At 30.2% G+C, this 22,444-nt stretch overlaps 1 protein-coding gene across 2 annotated transcripts; it reads left to right on the forward strand.

Moving 5' to 3' along the window:
* The first annotated feature begins 15,279 nt into the window (after positions 1–15,279).
* LOC108488662 (uncharacterized) lies at positions 15,280–16,106 on the forward strand. 2 transcript variants are annotated; one of them, XM_017792953.2, is made up of 2 exons: positions 15,280–15,656; positions 15,742–16,106. In XM_017792953.2, the coding sequence occupies exons 1-2, from the start codon at positions 15,515–15,517 to the stop codon at positions 15,984–15,986; spliced, it is 387 nt and encodes a 128-aa protein (XP_017648442.1). In that variant the 5' UTR covers positions 15,280–15,514; the 3' UTR covers positions 15,987–16,106. The 2 variants fall into 2 exon arrangements, with proteins under 2 accessions (XP_017648442.1, XP_052876469.1); XM_053020509.1 differs by having other exon boundaries at positions 15,283–15,524.
* Positions 16,107–22,444: the final 6,338 nt, after the last annotated feature.

Here is a 22,444-nt window from a genome sequence, read left to right on the forward strand (position 1 = left end):
TGTAATTTGTATTCATATATGTGATCAATGATTTATGAACTTGGCTTAAACTATAAGGTATATGATCAATGCTTGATGAATTATGGCAAATGATATTTAAGTTGATTAAGTAATGTTTATGTTATATGTTCATGTAATTGATTTGGTTATTTGTGAGTTAAATGGTAGGTTGTTCAATGTATAAGTATATTCGGGTAAACTTAATTAAAATAAAAGGTACATGCTTATGACATGTTCACTTATAAATTAGCTATTTAGGTTAGGTCTTGGATAGCAAATAGTGAACAAAATTTTAAAAGTCATATTGAAGTTATTTTGAATGACCGAATGTTGGCTAAATGTTTGGTAGTGAGTATGTAATTTTAGGCATGGTAATAAGCATGCGAAATGGGTGTACTTTTTGGTTGTTATTTGTGCTCAAAATGGTTCAATTTATTATGGTCATATGCGCATAAATTGTGATAATAGAAGAGGTACATTTGGTCTAGATATAGTTTATTACTATTAGTAAATATGCACATGTAGTATAAGCAACTATGGTATGTTCGGTCATGTTGTAATGTTGCTCTGGTACTTATGTTTTATTTGGTTCAATATGCGTATGGTCTAGTGACTAGAAAAGAGGTATGTTTAGTCTTAAATGATATTTATTTAAGTGAAGTATTTGTAAATGTTTGATTATTGCCATGTGGATGTTTTAACTTAAACTAATGTGCAAAGCATGTTTGTTCATATTGACTAATACCTATGCCGCATATGTGAGTGGTATTTAAGTTGAGTAATATGGCTCATTTAGTTTTAAAATGTGCATGTGTATTGATTATGAAGTGGTATATTTAATATTAAGCTAATGTATTAATCATTTTGTCACATGCTCGGTACATGTTAATTAAATATACATGATTGATTATAAGGAAGTATTAAATGATAAAATTTGCAATTGTATTAAAGTTTCAAAATTTCTGGCTGAAATAAGTGTTTTTAATGTGGATGAATTACAAAGTATGGAATGTAATGAATGTCTATTTGAGTTGTACTATGATAAGTAATGCCTTGTAACCCTACTCCGGTGACGGATAAGGGTTAGGGGTGTTACACTACCCTACCGCTACATACCATAATAAGAGTTTCCCAAAACTCATCCATCCCTATACACTGAGTTGTGGATAAACCACAAAAGTTGCAAGTTAATACACTGCCAGAGGATTGTGGATACACAACATATTTGCAGATAATAGTTGGCAAAAAATGGGTGGGTGAGCCACTAGTATTGCAGGTTAATACACTATCAAATGGTTGTGAGTACACAGCATAATTGCAGATGAGAGTTGCCAAAAGTAGGTGGATAAACCACCAAAGTTGCAAATTATTAATATGCCATAACTTCCTCCTTTTCAAAACGTCCTGCCCCATGCAATGTAATATGGCATGCTTATAAATGAAACAAAATATTATGCTTATAATAGATAAATATGGCAGCAATGAATGTTCTCAATTAATCACTACAACAACAAAAACATGCTTATCATGAATTCAATTTAACGGTAAAAATAAGTCATGTTGTATGTATAATCACAAGTACAGATACAAAAGACATATATGTTATTTTGTCCAAAAAAAGAGACATGTTATTCACAATTCATGCATACATATATAATAATAACAACTCAGTTAATAAAATTATAGAATTTAACTTTATTCATTTTATCAGGGACTCAATCGAATAAATGAAATACTAAAAACAATTTTGAGTATATCTAAAGACTAAACTGCACATAACATAAATTTTTGAGAAAAAATTTAAAACAAAGGCACACAACCGTGTAGTTGGACTATGTGAAGGAGTTACACGGTCGTGTGGCTAAACCGTGTAACAAATTGAGGTTGTCTAGGAATCGCAAAATCAATGTACAGGGGAGACACGATCGTATACCAGGTCGTGAAGGGTTTTAGGCCATGTGAGATTCGAACTATCCTAGGGTTCTAGGGGGATATGGCCGTGTGAGGGGCTGTGTGGTCCACACGCCCATGTGGCAAATCGTGTGGCCCTATCCTAGGCACGATTTTACCCCGATTCACTTATAAGAGAACACACATCTTTCACTGAGAGCCCGAACATCATTCCTTGCAATCAAATCTGGTATGTTGCACCTAAAACGGATCCGATTCTTAGCAAAGATCAAAGAATGTTTCTAATAGCGACACAAATTTGATTGAGAAATGAGTTAAAAATCGGGAAACAAGAAATGTTCTCAGCAATGGAATAAAATTTTGATGACAAGAAAAGGGAAGAAAAGAAAGTTAGAAGAAATATAAAAGTTGGAAGCAAAATTCTGAGGGGATTTGAAAATGAAGCAAAATCCTAACCTAATTAGAAATATGGATTAAATAACTTAGAGTTTGAAACCATAGGAGAGATTTAGGCAATTAATTTAACATTTTGGTTGAAATTAAGGAGGACAAGTAAAAATTAAATGGTGGAGATAGGGTGGCTTGTACTTAAGCATGCAAGAGATGAGAAACAAGCTTTAACCACTAAATATTACTCAAATCTTGATAAATTTTCACTCCTAATAATATTATAATGATGTGGTTTTTATTCTAGTTTGTTGAAATTAAAAAGAAAAGAAATGGAAGAAGAGTGGAGAAAACTTAGTCCTCTAAATATTGCACTAACTACTTAACTATTAAACCTAATTCTTTACTTAATTAATTATTTCAATTAACTTTATATATTTTTGGTGTAATAGAAAGGATTTTTAGTATACATAATTATTTATCTATTATTTTCACTAAATAATGGATGTTTTAGGATTATTAAAAACTAGAGTTGCGATGGTTTTGAAAACATTTTCTACTTTTATTTTTAAAAATAATTTTAAAATTGAAAAACATGTTTGGTAAATAGAAATGAAAAAATTTTTAATAATGAAAATATAAAAATATTTGGTAACTACTTTTCTCTAATGAAACAAAATAAAAATTTACATTTATACGGGTTTGAACCAGAGCCAACTCATCTAAAGTTAAAAACATTTAGTTTTTTATTATTATCTTTTTCACTTTTACAAAATATTTTTAGTGAAAACAATGAAAATAATTTTTTATTATTTTCTAATTTGCATATATTTTCATTTTCCAAAAATCATTTTAAAAATTTCAACTAAACACATTTTCTTCAATATTTTCTATTTTCCAGAAAAATATAAAATAACTTCCATTTCCTTAAACCAAACACAACTTAAATTTCTAATTAAAACAACAAAACAAAATGTAAGTGAATGGTAGGTATATATATTTTGACATGTGAGCCAACTAAAAAGCATAAAGCATTCATTTGTTTTATTCTATTTCAATTTTAAAATGTTTTACAATAAATTATATTTATATTTTTATAAATTTATAAAAATTAAAAATCTTATATGGATAGTTTGTATATTTGACTATTTTGGAAATAAAATTCAAGTGTCCAAGGTTTAATTATTCTAATATTTTTATTTAAATTTTAAAACATTTTATAATAATTCATAATTTTACATGAAATATTATCTTATATATAACATGTGCACAACGTCTTATAGAATATATTAAAGAAATTTAAAATTAATATATAAACAAATGAAATACTTGTCACGTTTTCAATTATACCCGTGTAGTTTAAAAATTTCTCAAATTATGTATTAAATAATTATTTTTATTTAATATTATTGTAAATAAAAACATCTAATTAATTAACAAAATAATTATATTTATTTTAAAACATTTTCTGATTTGATTTGATAATATAATTATATAAATATAAAAGTAAAATCTTTGACAAAAGGAAAGCCTAATGCATACACAACGTACAAATCACGAAATATGATTAAATCACATCAGATTATTTAGAAAGAAAATTCCAAACCAAATTCAAAATATTTAATTAAATTATGTGATGCTCATCCTGTGAGTAAAGATAAAAAAACATATAAAATCAACATTAAAAATCGAGCAACTGTCAACTCAACATTTTGAAATTTTCTGTAATCTAAACTATTTAATTTAAAAATAAATTATAAAATTATTGAAAGATATAAATATCTTTATAATAAGCTTAAATTGTAAAAATAGTCACTTTTGTTTGTCTCAGATTACATTTTAGTCATTTATATTTGAAATGTTACATTTTAGTTACTTATATTATTGTTTTGTTACGAAGTGGTCACACTACCGTTAAACTCCGTTACCTCCCTAACGACAATCCTACGTGGCAGTCCAAATAAGTTTTAAATGTCAACTTGGATGTTCAGTTGCTGGATGAAAATAAGTTTTTAATTAAATAAAGTTAATTTGGACTACCACATAGGACGTCCAAGTTGGCATTTAAAACATATTTGGACTGTCACGTAAGACCGCCATTAGGGAGGTAACAAAGCTTAAAGGTAGAGTGACCACTTCGTAACAAAATAATAACGTAATTGATTAAAATGTAACATTTCAAACATAAGTGGCTAAAATGTAATATGAGACAAACAAAAGTGACTATTTTTGTAAGTTTAGCCTTATTATAAAATTTGTTGTCTTTAAAAATTATATTTTTTCAATTTTTTTTCAATTTAATTGATGTCTAATTAACTTGTAACAATAACTCAGTTAGAGACTTTATAAGTAGTATGCATTAAGGAAAAAGTTTACCATAATATAGGCTTAGGCTAATGGATAAAAAATCCTTACTAAAGAAAAGAATTAATCAAGCTTTTATGAAAAGATGCATTCAATTGAGCACATAATGATAAAAATCAATTGGCCCCTTTTGTTAACGAAACAATCATTGATCATTTTAACCATTAATAGTTGTTGATGTGGCAGACGGAAACCATGAGAAGTTGACATGTGACATGCCACTTGGATAAGTATGCCAACGTGTTATGCCATGTAAGTACAAAAATTTAAAATTTAAAAGTCCAAAATATTATTCAGAAGTTAATAAAAATATACACTCATAATAAATTTAGACAAATGGATACCAAAATTATCTTAATCTAAACACATATTTATCCAATTTCATTCGGATAGATGCAAAAATGTAAAATTTATGATTTTTTTTAAAAGAATACCGTTTAGGATTAAATGAATGGGCCTAAAAAACAAAGCACAAGTCCAAAGACAATATATACGAGAAAACCCAACAAACACGTCAATAGTTAAAATTAAAGCATGAAACAACAAAAACCATGAAAAACAAAAGAGAAAAAATAAAAATCAAGGAACTTCATTCTAGACCCCATTGGATACCACAAAACCTAAATGGCAGCAAAACCTTCCTTTAATTCTGGTGAACTAAAAAACAAAATGGAAAGGGTTTAAGGTTGCCTTACTTTAGATTAGAAATGTCCTCCAATCCACAAGCAGAATAGAGAATCGGATGACTACGGCGGTTGTTAAAATCGGCGATCAAAATCTACCAACTCCTTTGCTTTCGCGGGTGCATCTTCGACCCAAAAATGGTCATCAAGCCTTCTCATACCTTCCTCCACCAATGCATGTGCAATAGAGTTACCTTGGCTCACGGTATACTCGAATCGACAACCGGAGAAATTCCTTGCCCATGCCTTTACATTAGACCAGATCATGGGTCAGGCCACCCGACTCGGCCCGAAGGCCCGCTCGAAATGTGAAAGGGTTTGGGCAAAAATATGGGCCCGAAAAATGAGCTTGTACAAAAAAATAAGACCTATTTAAAAAGCGTGTTGGGCCTTGGGTAAGGTATTTTTGGCCCGGCCAGGCCCGAATTCATTAAAAGACAAAAAAAAAATTACTCTTTTTTTTTTGTTTTTGAATGTTATTTTCTTGTTATTTTCTCCTTATTTTGCTACCATTTTACTATTATGTTGCTACTATTTTATTGTTATTGTTTGGATATTATATAAAACTTATTTTATTATTAATTTTGTTATTATTTTAAAGGCATTTGTTAATTACATTATTATTTTAGAGGCATTTGCTTGTTAAGTTGTATTTATCTTAGTGTTATTTAGGTATACATATTTTTTAAAATTTATTTTCAATTTGTTGAAAAATATTTATTTTGATGTTTTTAGTATTTTTGATGTATTATATATATATTTAAAAATTATATAAAAAATTAATATAGGGGGCCGGGTCGAGCTCAAGTTTTAGCATTTTTATCCAGGTTGGGCTTGGGCAAAATTTTAGGCCTATTTTTCGAGCCGGGCCGGGTCAGGCCGGGCCGGGCCGGGCCTGGCCTAGGCCTAGTAAATAGACCTGAATTTTTAGTTGAGCCCGGTCGAACCCGGCTTAGCTCGACCCATGATAACCTTTACTTTACATTCTAGGTAACTGGTCTCGTTTGGAGATGTAATGTTTTTAATTGTGAGCTTTGAATCATTTTCAAAAATTACATCCATGAAACCTATTTCTGAGGCGAACTGCACTCCATGGAACATTGCGGTAGCTTTTGCCGTTATAGCTGTTGTGGTAAGGTCATGTACTCGAAACCCATAACCCGGTATGTGCCCCTCTTTGTTTTTTACAATAAACCTTGAGGTTGTCGCCTGTTTTGCAACAGAGAAACTAACGTCTACGTTCACTTTAACCCAATTCGATGGAGGGGATTCCAGCGAATCATCTCCCTTGGTCTAGGATGTTGCAAATTCACCGATAAATCCCGATATTCACTTTCATAACCTCTGATGAAGGTAATAACCTCTTTCATAGATAATTCTTTTTTATTATATAGCAATTTGTTTCGGGAAAACCAAAGGGCTCAGATTGTAATAGCAGTTTCCTCATTCTTATCATTTACTATATTATCAAACATCTAAGATAATCACTCTATAAAACTTGACTCTACAATTAAAATTGGTCACTGATAATTAAGCTTCGACCACACTTGTTTTGCAAACATACAGTCATAAGCAACATGATTGTTCAATTCACTATAATCATGACAACGTAAGCAACAATTTTCCATCATAATTCGTCGAAAATGTAAATTCTGAAATATAAGAATGTAATCTCAAACAAATTTCCAAACCAAATTTTTTATTTTTGCTAGGCAGTTAAGGCTCCAAAGCTGCTAGTATAAGTCACTCTTTATGGTGGTTGTGTTTGAATGCTCCATAAGTACTTTATACCCACTCTTAACAGAATATATACTAGATTTTTCCTGAGACCAAACTAACTTATCAGATGAATAGTTAGTTGAATAGGAATGCTTACAATTTTCTTTGTTTCTTCATAAAAGAAAATACTAAAGATTAGAGCATAACTCCAACTGCTTGAACTAGGTAACCTTAAGTCACTAACCCAATTTAGACCCGATACTGGACTAGTAGTGATCCTCACCCAATTATGCCCTGATAGCCAATATTCCTTTCAAATTGAGACAGATTGTCTCGATCCAACCATTCATCAAAGCCCAGATTCCAGCAGAGCTTTAAAACTCCAAATACTCTACCAAATGAGAGATGGGTTTGAACCTCCATAAAATTTGGGTCATGATAGTACTTAGCGCAAATGATCCTTGCCGTCAGAGAAGTAGGATTATCTATTAATCTTCACCCTTGCTTGGCTAAAAGTGCACTGTTGAATTTTGATAAGTCTTGAAAACCCATACTCCCATCTAGTTTCGAAACACATAAGAATTTCCAAGAGTATCAATGCAATCTACTCTTTTTGGCTTTTTTCTACCACTAGAACCTTGCGACCACAGCTTCCAATTCCTTATACAAAGAGCTAGGTAAAAGAAAACATAGCACCGCATACAACAGGATTGCTTGGATAATTATTTTGATAATGACTTATCTACCCCTATAGAAAGCATTCTCACACTCCAACTAGCCACCATTTTGCTCATTCTGTAACGGCCTAATTTTCAGTGGTGTCGGAAATGGTGATTTGAGATCACTAAATTCGACAAATAAGATTGAACAAGATAGTAATTTAATATTTATGAGTCAAGTAAGAATTTAGAAGAATTTGTGAAATGGTGAAATTAGTGAATTAAAAGAATTTATTAGGTCAAACGGGTCAAAAATGAAGTATCGAGACCTCAAAGTCGAAAATCGAGCTATAAATATTTTTATAAATATTTATGGAGTGTCATTGAGTTAGTATTAAAGTTTCGTTAGAAAATTTTAACGTTTGGATGGCTAATTAATTAAAAAGGACTAAATTGAAAATAGCACAAAATTTGTTAAATTGTGAGTAAATAGCTTAAGTATTTAAAAAGATGGATTTAAAGAGAAATTAGATCCAAAGGTTAATGGCTGGACGGTTTGGGTATGAAATAAGCAAGAAAACAATGTGAACAAGGGGCAAAATTGGAAATAGATAAAAGTTAATAGTTAAATAATGATGTAATCGAAAAATCTAGACATTTCTTCATATTTTCTCATCCAAAACGCCATAGAAGGTCTGGAGAAAGCTGGTTTTTCATATTTTTACATCATGTGAGTTTAATTCTTGCTTTTTCTTGATAATTTTTATGTTTTTATGACTTTTACAATTAGGTCCACTTGTAGAATTCATTAGTTTTTGATTTTATGGGTGAAATTGGAAGTTACCCTGGATGGATAAGGAATTTTATGATGAATTATTATGAAATTTAAGTTCTAATTTCATATTAAGGTGGTTTTATTAAGTGATTTTGATAGGAAATGATATTTAGGACCTAATTGTGAAAAAGTTGTGAATTGAAGGTTTCTGTTGAAATTCAGAATATAAAAGGTTTTGAAATAGTTTATAATGATAAAATAAAGTGTTAATTGAGAAAAATAGTTCAATTGATGGGTGAATTGAGCAGGACTAAATTGTGAAATGTAAATTTTGGGGTAAAAGTGCAATTTCGAAATTTGAACAGCATAAATTGTGAAGTGAAATAGAAATCAAATAAATGCTAATGAGTAGAAATATTTTATATTATAGATCAAGAATCCAAAGAAGAACGAGGAAAAGAAAAAGTTGCGAATAGTCCCTAAATTTCAATATCTTCTACAAATTAGCGGGTAAGTTCATATGGTTGAATTTAGATGTTTATTTGTGAATGATTGAAGTTTATAATGTGTTATTATATACTAATTTGTTGTGGGATTGTGTAGATTTTGTTAATGAAAGAATAAATGTGGAAATGCAAATTAGGAAAAAGCAAGATTGAGTACGTTAGATCGTGACGTGTGATGAATTGACGGATAAGACCATGGTTGTTCTATGGCAAAGTGTGAAATGTAGGTATGGTATCATCCACACTGAGTTGTGAAATGTAGGTATGGTATTATCCATATTGAAATGAAATGTAGGTATGGTATTATCAAATCCATCTTGAGTTAAAAATGTAGGTATGGCATTTCCCATACCGAGTTGAAAAATGTAGGTATGGTATTTCAATGAGGAAAACCATACTGAGTTGTGAATCGTGGCATTGAGCAACGACGTACTCAATTTCGTAAGCCGTTTCCTAATTTGATTATAAGAAATAAAGAGAAGTGATCCAAATGAAAGAGATTGAGTAGTTATTCTTGTTGAGCTCAACTATGTGAATTATTATAACAATGGTTGTGAATCGCAGGAAACTTTAGTAAATGTTTTGGTATTGTTCGAAATATTATGTTTGGTAAGCATTACTTTTAACCTATGAACTTACTAAGCTTCAATAAGCTTACTTGTGTGTGTTTAATATTTTTATGTAGATTGACTTGAAGTGAAGTGGGTAGATCGGATCAACACAACAAAGCACACTATCCAGATCAATTCCGGTAGCTTTTGTTTTATGTTTGAAGATTTATATGGCATGTATAGAGTTTAAATGAAATGAAGTAAAGATGTTATAAACTAGTTAACAACATTTTGTACTAAAACAGTTTTTGGTTAGTAGCAGTAGTTTGAGTTTGAAAATTTACCATAAATCATGAAAATGTAATTAGAGGTTGAATAAAATATGAAATTAAATCTTATTGAATATAGTTTCACATAGAAGAAACGGTGTAAGCAAAAGGCTTTCATATCAGGAGATATTTGAATTTCCGTGAGACAAGGTCGAGTGATTTTGAACTCCCTGTTCTGATTTGTAAAAATCATTAAAATTGTAAAAATTAATTAGGAGTCATACTATATATGTATGGATTCCTTATTAAGTTTATTTTTAAGAGAAATAAATGTCTTGGTTATTTGAATTCTATACATGGAGAAATTTGGTTCGTAGTGAACAGGGGTCGAGCAATGAACCCCAAAACAGGGAGACTTCAACTAATAAAATGTACTAATTGGCCCAACCAAAATTCTAGAAAAAATTAGTAAGTAGATATATGATCCTAGATTTGGGGAAAATTTACGGATTTGGATTTGAGTTTTGTAACTCGAGATATGATTTTTTTCATCTGTAATGCAGTTGGACAGCTTATGTCCGAAAGTGTGATATAAATTGTTTGAATTTGTTTAAGTGCTCAAATAAGTTTAGTAATGCCTTGTGCTCGACTCCGGCGACGGTCTCGGGTAAATGGGGCATTACACATTCTTTCCTTAATCTCTTTAAACACTAACTTTTTGTTCCTACCTACAATCAAAGGCAGTCCAAGGTATCTCTTAGGATTATTACTTGAATTGACTCCCAATATTCGAAAAACATTCTCCTTGATTTCCTAACATATTTAAACTGAAAAACGATCTTGATTTGTCGAAATTTATTAACTGCCCCAAACTATTGGCATAGATCTTCAATATATCTTTAAGAACCCTAGCCTCATACATTGTGGCCTCTCCAAAAATTAGACTATCATCTACGAAAAGTAAATGCATGATGAGTGGGGTATGTTTATTCACATGAACTCCCTTGAGTGCACCCCTTGTAGAAGTCAAATGTAACAAAGTTGATAGACCCTCACTACATATGAGAAACAAGTAGGGACTAAGTGGATCACCCTGTCTAAGCCCACGAGTTGGAAAGAACCTTTCCTTTATCTGCTCATTCAGAACCATGGAATAAGAGACTGATTTAACATATCTCATTATTTTCTGAACCCATTCTTTTGAAAAACTAATTCTTCTAAGCATAATCTTAAGAAAATGTCATTCCACCCTGTCATATGCTTTGCTTATGTCAAGTTTCAAAGCAAAAGAACCCAGTTTCCCTAGTCTTCTCCTAGACATCGAATGAAGAATTTCATATGCGGCTAAGATGTTATCAAAGATGAGTCTTCCACGTACAAAAACACTTTACGCTTCATCGATACAAAAATGAAGTACCGACTGAAATCTGTTTACTAACATTTTTGCAACGATTTTGTACAATATATTACACAGGCTAATAAGTCGAAATTGAGACATAGAGCTAAGGTGACTGACCTTTGGAATAAGGATGATTCGTGTCTAATTTAATTTTGAGATATTATGGTCTCCATTTAACACTTCAATACAGTAACTCGCAACCTCCTTACCTACAATGTGCCAGAATCTTTGAAAAAACACCGCACCCAAACCACCCTTTCCCGATGCCTTCAATGAACTCATATTTTTAAGGGCCATACACACCTCTTCATAAGAAAATGCCCTTGTGAGATCACAATTCATTGATGTTGTAATGCAAGTTTCAACTCTCTCAAGATTGGCATCCATATTTGCTATTCCATTTGATGAATACAGGGAATCAAAGTAACTAGTAGCATGTGACAGAAGACCCTCGTTACTATCATAAAAATTTCTGTTAGGGTCCATCAATTTTTCCACTATGTTTCTTCTTCTTCTCTCGGATGCTGCTTGGTGGAAAAAGTTCATGTTTCGGTCTCCATTCTTGAGCCAGCTCACTCTAGCTCTTTGTCCCCAATACAACTCTTTTTTATCAGCCTCCATACTAGGAGCGAGCTTTGTATCAACAATGTCCCCCAGAACTTCATTAGTTGGAGTTAAATCATTTAGCTTTTGGAGCTATTTTTCAAGGTCCTTCTTTGAAAGTGATCTTTCTCGTTTAAATTTTATGAACCACTTATCAAGACCCTCCCCAACCTTATAAAGCCTCGTTGGAATAGAGCCCGAGCTAGTGGCCCACAAATTCTTAACCTCTATTTTACATGTGTACTCCAAGAGTCAGGCTGCCTCGAAGCGAAAATGATGCACTCTTGTGTTCATATTCTCCACCTTCAAATTTAGGAGCAAAGGACAATGATCCGAGAAAAAAGTATGACAGATGATATACTTTGTAGTTTGGAAACAAAGTCCACCATTCATCATTAGCAGTCCCCTGATCTAACCGCTCGCAAATGTTAATAGGATTGGTTTGACCTTTCTCCCAAGTAAACCACTGCCTTGAATAACCAATTTTTGATAACAAATTGTTACTCTCAGACAATTATTGTTAATAACAGAAATCGAATAAATTTTGTTAAACGGCAGGAAATAAAATCTTGAAACAGAATTGAGGAAATCGAACAACTCCTATTGAACGACAGACAATAGAGATTCTGTTTGAAACAAAAATCAAACAAATCCTATTAAACGGCAGGAAAAAATCCTGAAACAGGAGTGTTCAATTAATTCTTGTTTTGAAATAGAAGTCAAACAAATCCTGTTAAACGGCAGGAATAGAGTCTTGAAGCAGGAGTGTTCAATTGATTTTCTGTTTGAAACAGAAATCAAACAAATCCTGTTAAATGGCAAGAGTAAAATCCTAAAACAGGAATGTTTAATTGGCTTTTTGTTTGAAACAGAAATCAAACAATCTCTTGTTGGTGTCCTGTTCGTCTCGGATTAGAAAGATTTGAATGAGTCAGTCTTAAGATTGTTGCACAAGTGTTAGTAAAATAACAGCAATATAAAACTTTTTATATTAATCACAAGATCGAGCAAGGTCAATATTAATACATATATATATAACTGGAAAAACAAAAAAAAAAAATTGAAATATTATATTGGTGGTTGAGGCTTGTTTAGACAGTCTCTTTTAAGATAGATTCGGCTTCTCCTTTAGGTGCTGGATAAATGTCGGTTGGTTGTCTCTCAGGATACAACAACAAGATGAACACGACAGTAGCACGACTGTAGTAATCAACGAACAATAGCGTTGCTTTTGTCTATCACTGGAAAATAGATTGAATAATATGTAGGGAATGATATCTCAAAAAAGTTGGAAAATATTTCAGTGTGTATCTTCCCTATCAGATTATTAGGTTTTTAAAATAAATTCAAGGGGAGAATTTTTTGAAATCTTTGACTAATTGAGCCAAAACATGTCTGTGAATCAAGGAGAATTTAGACCTTAATTAAAGGCATTAACTCCTTTTGATTCTAAAAAAAGATAAGCTCTGCTGAGGAAAAGTTAAGGATACATATTGAGATAAAATATACGCAAGCCTAGAAAGCCCGACCGGTCTGGATATTTCGCATCGCCCACGTCGTGCGAATGCGCCCCAAACCTGACGGGTTTAGATTTGCCCTCCCCTCTATAACATAATTTGGTCTTTAGTTATTAATCGTGTTCTGAACATGTTGCACAACTGCTAAATTATCTTATTCCAAAAATAATTCGATGCCCTCCCAATTTCTAAATTTGATCTAAATCATCTAGTATCATAACTATTGCAAGAACCAATGTTTCGTGCAAACCCTCCCAATTTCTAAATTTGATCTAAATCATCTAGTATCATAACTATTGCAAGAACCAATGTTTGGTGCAAACCCCCATAATCATCCGATTGAATCTGTAATCATGCCTCTCGAAGTTGACATCTCCATTTCCTCTTTAAAAGCATCGTTAATATTAATCTTCCATACCTCAAAAAGAGGAGGCGATCGCCACTCCCTTGTCATAGTATCCCCTGTAAGAAAGTTTTGAAAAATGCAAGGGATAATCTTTTCCAAAAGTTACAACTAATGAGACCAAAAAGAAGGTCCCAATCCATCAATTCAATAACAAAATAACTATATTTTAATGTAGAATTTATACGTTTATTTTGAAGACAAAACATTCATGAATCTTGGTATTTTTTTTACGAAAGTTATCAATTTTCTTATTAGTCTATTCCTTTAGGTAAAGTATTGTGATATCCAACATAATATTAAATTTTGAGATAATGAAAAAGAGGATGAACTATATAATGACTGATTTCCTGCATCACTAATGTTGAAAGATTTGTTGTAAACTTTTGATTGATTAATATTTATTATAAAAAAATCTAACTAAGATAGAAGTAAAAAGTAATTATTATCGATCTCTAGTTCTTTCTTAAAATTTCCAATGAAGAAAGTGGCATTAGTGCCATAGTTACTTCCATTTTGTTCCAATACAAGAGTAGTTGTTCACTCTCTTACTTTCTTGTAGTGATTTAATTGTAATCCACCTATGCATTAATGTTCATTTGATTTTTTTTTTTAAAAACTTGGGTATCTTAAATTTTAATATACTAAACAATTAACCAATCAATAAATCCACATTAGAGGTGATTATGAGTCGGGCCTAATTAAAAATTAAGGTTCATTTCCTAGGTTCGACTCGACTTAAAAAATGGACTTAAAATTTTATCCAAATCTGGCTCAGACAAAATTACTAAAATTGAGCCTAACCCGGTCCGCCCATATTAATTTTTTTATATTATATTATTTTTTACATTACTTTTAAATATATATAATACATCAAAAATACTAAAATATTAAAATAAATATTTTCAAACAAATTGAAAATAAATTTAAAAAATATGTATATTTAAATAATACTAAGATAGATGCAACGTAACAAGAAAATATCTTTAAAATAATAACAAAATTAACAATAAAACAAGTGTTATACAAGATATCTAAACAATTACAACAAAATAGTAACAAAATAATAATAAAATGATAGCAAAATAAGAAAAAAATAATAAGAAAATAACATTAAAATAATATTTTTTTAACATTTAGTGAATTTGGGTTATACCGGACCGGACTCGAGCCAAAAATCTATTATCTGAAACCTAACTATTTTTTAAAACGGGTCTTATCTTTTACTAAAACTCATTTTTAAATTTTTATTTTTATTTAAACTCTCTTATTTTTCACATAAATCTTCAGTCGTACCGAATCACCTAATCATGAGTAGGTGTAGTCCAGATGCTGTAAGTCTTTGCTAGTTACAACACCTAGTAATGCACACATTCCCAATTATTTTATTTTATTTTTCTGTTAAAGAAGATAAAAGAAACTACTTTGACACTTTACTTCGTTCTAGAACTCCATGACCGAGGACTCTGTTGACCGACCCCATCACCTATTCCCAAAGCTCCTTTCCTTTCAGTTTCACCTTGCCTTGTCCATGTGGTTCACTTTGTAATAAAATGCCAAATCCCAAACCCAAACTCCATATAAAGCTAATCAAACCAGAGAACTCCAGTTCCTCACGCCTGTTTCTTTCTTTCTTTCTTTCTTTCTTTCTTTCTATAATATCCCCTATTTGACCCTTTTCTCCAACTTGATTTCCTTTGTATTCAGTTTTCACTTCTTTCTATATATAAACAAAACACTGAGTACATCATCTTCCATCGCTGCCACCATGTCGTCAGGTATATGTTCACAAGGCTTGGTCTTAGCTACTGCTATGGTTGTTTCCAGCACTGTTATTTTCCTCACTTTTTCAAGGCAAAAAACCTTGTCTCCTCCTCCTAAACAAACCCTTCGTTCTTGCTTGTCTTCAGGTACACCTTGGGATAAGCTTCTTTTTTCTTTTTCTCTGTTTTTTGATGAATTGAATTAATGTTTTGTTGATTGTTGGTCATGTAGATGGAAAGAAAAGGGATAAAAAGAGGAAGAAAAAAGTACAGTTTGCTGAGAATGTTAAAGAAACAAGTGGCGATGGACAAGAATACAGAAAAGAACAACACAATAAGTTAATTGCAGCAGCATCAAGAAGAAGAAGAAAAATGGATGGGTTTTGCAGAAGTGAAATGCCGGCTAATAGGATAGCTTTGTACAATGGAATTCTCAGGGACCGTGTTCATGTTCATAAAATGGAGTGTTCATATTGATTATTTTGATTACCTCTTCTCCTTAGCTTTTGCAGACCAAAAAAATGTAAAACTTTTTCTCTTTGTTTAGAATGTAAATATTATCACTCTGTCCAAATTATGAGTCTTTTTTAAGGAAAATTTGGCAAAATTTCTAATGGAAATGTCAGAATTCATAACTAATTCCTAATTATTCCAGCATATCAAGTCTGTAATTTTGCTAATTCAACTAATAATATATATTTTTTCAAGATTATTATGTTAAACAAATTATTATTAATTGAAATTCATAAATAATTTATTCTATATATAATTTAATGCAGACACATGACCCTGAATATGGGTTATTTTGTTGTTGTTGTTATCTTTAAAGCTCTAAAGGCACTCTGCAAAATTTTACAATTATTGGCTCATTCCCATCCCTAATTAAGACTTATGTTTGTAAGAATAGGTAGATGCATAAGAAATGTCAATATATTTAATAATTTATTTTTAAACTTTCAATAAAATAATATATTAAATAGAAAACTTAACAATTAAAAGGCTTAATAAATCACATTATATTTAAGTTTTACATTTACATTTTTTTCTAATGTAGTACTTAATTTTTTATTCAACTTGGTACATGTATTTGACAAAAATTTTGGTACCCAAAGATAACGATGTCAACCTTTTTTAGTGTTCATCGGGTTTGAGGATTTATTTAGTGAAAGTTAATTGTTAATATTATTATGTTTGAATTTTTCATGATTTAATTATTAGAATAAATTTAGTGTTAATTATGAATTTATTTAATTTTACATTTAATCTATCAAATATAATATGATGGATGTATTTATTCAGATTTTAAGATTGATTTGATGACGTTAAGTGCTAATATTATTAGATAACCTAAATTAAACATTAAAAGGTTAACATTGTTACCTTTAAGTACTAAAATGTATATTTTTTATCAAATACAGATATTACATTGGACAAAAAAAATAATACAAGTACTACATTAGAAAAAAAATGTCAAACCGAGATACTAAATTATGTATTAAACCTAATTAAAATTTTAATCTTCAATCAAGTAGATGTAAATCTTTTAAATTTATATTTTTAATATGATATAATAATTAAAATAATTTTTTATAAAATTAAAGAACCAAATAAATTAGTATATCTATAATTTATTAAAGTAAATATAGTCGGAAATATTCATTTTCAATAATTATGAAAACAGTTAAAAATTATTTTTAAAATAATTGTATAAAAATCAATTAAGCATCATCGTGCGATTTACCTAACCATAATGTGTAAAGGTCTGAAACAAATATTCTTGTGAATCCCGTTAGTAAATTGGGCGACTTTTAATAGTCAAAAAAAAAGGAAAAAAAAATCTAAAATTAAACGAAATAATGTGTAATGCAAAGAAGAAAATAGGGATGGAAAAAATCTGAGCTAAGTTACTTGCACAACACATTTGAGCCACCAAAGATTATATCAACATTCACATGATGCCCATTCTAGTTAGGACATTTTGGGCCCAACAAAACTGTCTGGACCACCTTAAACACCTACTTTTATTTATTATATTTCCATTCCATATTGGTGGTGGGCTCTTTGAATTCTTCAGAGTCAAATGATACTCCCATTAAAAAATCAAACTTTGCCCACCTAATTTGACCAACTCAACCTGTAATTCAAAATACCTTTTTATATGCTCTTTTAACAAATATATATATTTATTTATATAATATGTCCATTAAAAAATTTCATGAATAATTTGTGTATATATATTTTTACTAAATACTCATTAATGTTATAAAAAAGTGAATTAAAATATTGGAGAAAAAATAATTGATGTAGAAAAGAAGATAAATTGAGTGATGGACAAGTGGTTGGTTTTGGTCCACTTAATCACTATTAGTCTTAACCATTATATACTTTCTTTCTCTCTTTTTTTTTCTAGTGCAAATATTATACAGCAAGCCAGTGCCTATTTTATGCATTCTATTTTTTAAAAAAAAAGGTGTTTTATAATAAATCATCATATTTATGTGAAAATAATCTAAATAAAATACAAAAAGAATCCTCTAATTTTATGACTTCACCCAGATAAGCACTCTCCATCCAATAATACTCTTGAAATTTGTTTGTACTTAAATGAAAATTTAATTTCGCCTAATTTAATTAGCATTTAATAGCAATCAATATTTTCATTTGAAATACATGCTTATTTGGATCATCATAATTTTTAAAAGAAAATTATAATTATGAAATTTAAAGATCCTTAAGCAAAATCAAGACATGTTTATTTATTCATTTATCTTTTATATCAGTGAAATGCAGCATGCTTGTTGAATTTTGAATTTTATAATCAATAGATGAGATAATAATAATAAAAAGAGTTGACTTGAAATTATATAAAATTTTGGTATGGTTTATTAAGCAAGCACTACGGAAATAAACACAAAATTATACTAAATCTAAAACTCAACGATGTAAGCATTCCACTATACATATAAAATACGAGCAATAATGTCAGTTTCTTCAATAGTTGATACATTAGTGAATTCAGAAGACATAGGGTTGAGCACATATCTTAAGGATTTGAAAGAAATAGCATGGAAAACATAGTTTTAACTGATAATGCTATTTTGGCCCTAGTTTTTTGAGTGAAGAAAATGATTTGGAGATCCTAAATTCAAGTAACATGGGCCTCTAAGTTGAGATAAATTTACAAGTATACATGTGGCCCAAGTTTGTGTTTCATTAAGATTGTCACCCACTCACTCAGCTAAATCAAAGTGCATTTCCCTTGGCCATGCTTTTTGTTTTCTGCCATCAACAACCTCACTTTATTCTTAACTTGGTTTGCATTCGTACCCATACTTCGAAATATGATTACCATAAATTGTGGTTGTGAAACCCAAAATTAGATGTGTGGTTAAGTATCAAAATATTTGGGAAATTTTGAGAATTTTCTTATATTCAGATAAATTTTGTTATTTTGGGTTTTGATTTTAGATTTGTATGAGTTACAATTACAATCATCTAATAATTATAATTCAAGTCTAGGAGTTAAATAATTGATTTTGCTATGGACTTATACTATGAAAACTACAAAATTACGCTTACATGTATATGATTAGATTGGCAAGCTTTGTCAGATATTTATTTGAGGATTTATGTAAAATACAAGAAAAGTGCACCTTGTTAATTGGAATATTTTTTATTTACCATTGGAAGTTGGTGATTTGGGGTTGAAAATGATGTGTGATTGGATTTTGGTGGTGCTTGTGAAGATTGGCAGGAGATTGGTTACAAAAGCTAATAAATTATGGGTGTAAGTTTGTATATCCAAATATTTGTATTCAAACAAGAATTTGTTTGAGGTTGAATCTTCTTCGCAATTCTCTCACTTGTTGCGTAATGTCTTAACAAGTAGAACAATTTGGAAAAAGGGCTTTGTTGGAGAGTGCTGATAGTGTCAATGTTCAATTTTGGCTTGATAAGTGGACTTTGAATGGTCCTCTGATTAGCATTATACAAATGAGTTGGATACTAGGCAGATGCTCATCACGGTAAAGCACTTCTTTGTTAATCAATGATATATTGCTTCCTAATCTCCCAAATTGGTTGCCTTCTCGATTAATGAATCAATGGTAAAGGAGCAGCATCCACACAGGTTCCAAAAGTTTGTTTCGAAAGATAAAATTCGATTAGACTCAAGAAGTTCTAGATTAATTCTTACAATTTCGGTAGTAAGCAATGGTGTTTTAAGCTGGAAAATTAAAAAAAAAAAAAGAAAAAAAAGTGAGACTTAAGAAATGATCAAAGCAAAGAAGAGACTAAGAAAAGTGAATGAAAAGGAAAGAATGGAGATGGCTTGAGACAAAAGAATAAATGATCGAATAAATCGATGGATATGGATAGATGAATAAATGTCTTATTGAATCATTAAGAAAGATCTACCGAAAAACTCAACCAATGAAATTGTTCTGATCATATTTATTCTTTTTTTACACAATACCTAGAACTACCTATAGTCTCCCTCAACTTATAAATAAGAGGATAATTAAATGATAATTAAAAAAATAAAATCAATGTCTCTTTATATACTTGAACTTCTATTTGAGTTGTAATTTTATTTTATTACATTAATAAATATGAAAATAGAAAAAGTTGACTTATAAAAATAAAAATAATTAATTATTAGTTATTTTGACTAGTCGCGAGTATGTTTATACTTTTATTTAAATTTTAACTCTATTTTAGAGCCAATAAAATTATCACAACTTATTTTAAATAAAGTTATAACTAATAACTCTAAATTAAATTATAAATATTTATAAATATTAATTTAGGAATATGGTAGAAAATAAAATGTATTCTGATCGGTTCAAAAGGTTTTTCAAACTTGTGCTTTTATATATATATTCTAAATAGTCAAAATGATAGACCTTGATGTCTTTATATAAGTAAGCTAATTACATCAAAATAAAACTCTAAATGTAATGAAGCTCTAATTAATCTACATAAAAAGTATTCCAATTGAACTAAATTTTTTTATTGACTAAGAAACATAAAATTTTTAAATAATTTAAAATATTTAAAATATCCTAAAATTTAAAATAAATAAATAAATAAAATATATAGATGACATTTGGGATATGGAGAGAATGAAGTTGCAGATGCTGGTGGAGTCATTCGAGATAATCATGGGGCCTAGTTCCTTGGTTATTCGATTGTAACTGGGAATTTTAATATTGATGTCACAGAATTATAGGCATCCGACTTGCATGGAATAATGGTATTAGGAGAATTTTAATTGAATCTGATTCTTTCACTTCTGTACAGATAATGAATAAGTTTCACCTACACTGTTGTTTAATAGAAGAAATAAGAAGAATGTTGGTTGATGAATTAGCTATATATGTTGCAGAATGGTTAGCCAAGTATTCTAATGTATTTGAAGTGTTAGTATTCTAATGGCTGATGCGTTCCCAAGCAAGGTTAATTGCTAGTTAGCTATATTTAGGGATTTTCCCACTTCTACTCAACCATTCATTTCTATTAATACAAAGTTGGTAATGTGCTAAATAAAAGTATATTTTAATAATTCTATTACTTTTGTAAACCAAAAGTAGTCCAACTACTTGGAAGTCAAAATGGCCGTTAGAAGCCCATATTAGACCGATATCTGCCGTGTTGGATCAACTCCATTTTTTATTCAGTTCAGTTTACAACATCAGAATTTGTCCAACAAGAAACAAAGGCTATTGAATCAAAACTTTAATGTGATACCGGAATGGAAGATGAAATCCGATACATCTTTTTTGGTAAGCAGTTATACATATATATATATATATAGCCAATACAATATTGAGTTCCAAATTTGTCTTCTACATCCAAAATAATCCAATCCCATTAATCTTCCACCGCCTGCAACCCAGATATCATTTTCTCACCAACCAAACATACATGGCTTGTAAGATATTCCCCACACTTTCCATATTAGTTTTGCTGCTACCAATTTTACTACTCTCGTTTCCGACTTCAACCACAAGCACTAGCTTAATCTTTGGTAAGTGTAATTAAAATTATATATTAGATTATGTCGGTATAAATTAAAAGAATTTCATATTGAAATATGTATATAAAAGAAACTATATATAAATAGAAAAAAAGGGCTTTGATTGAAATATTAAAATTAAGAGTTTAATGATTTTTTACTTAGGTTCAAGTTTCGTTATTTATAGATTTATTTTGAGTTTATAGATTTAATATAAAATATTAAAATATCGGGCAAATTACCAATAAAAGCCCTTTTTTTTTAAATTTACCGAAATGGGCCAGGTCAGAAATTATTAACCGGAATGGGCCAATTTTTACAAAACGTGTCCACGTCAACGCGTTGTCAGGGGGAAAAGCAGGAAAATGCTTCCTCAAGGCGCTTTGCCTCGATGAATGAAAACTTCCTTGAGGGCGCTTTCATTCATCGTGGGCAAAGCGCTCCTTGAAGCGTTCCCGTGTTTGAACAGTAGCAACATATACTTTTTAACCGTTGGTAACCCCCCCAACGGTCCTAAAAAAAACTATAAAACCCCCCCACCCCTTTCATATTTTTTCACACTTAAATCCTTTCAATCTTTAATCTTTCAATATTCTCTCAAATTCCTCTCAAATCTCTCAAATTTCTCTTAAATTCCTCTCAAAACTCTCGTTAATTTTTTTTCAAAAAAGCTCTAATTTTATTTTTTCTAGATTTATTTTTTAAAATAAAAAAATTTGATCTTGTTAGCAATGGCCGGAGAATTAATTCGCTTCGATGATAAACACATATCCGTTGAACAAATGCAAATGGTAAGTGTTAAATTTAATATTTAAATATTATTTAATATTTCTGTCATTTATGCAAATTTAAATAATTTTTATTTTATTATTTCTTATAAAAGTCTGTAGATAGGATATTGCAATGCTATATCCGTAAC

The sequence above is a fragment of the Gossypium arboreum genome, chromosome 10 (genome assembly GCF_025698485.1).
Source record: "Gossypium arboreum isolate Shixiya-1 chromosome 10, ASM2569848v2, whole genome shotgun sequence".
NCBI lineage: Eukaryota > Viridiplantae > Streptophyta > Magnoliopsida > Malvales > Malvaceae > Gossypium > Gossypium arboreum.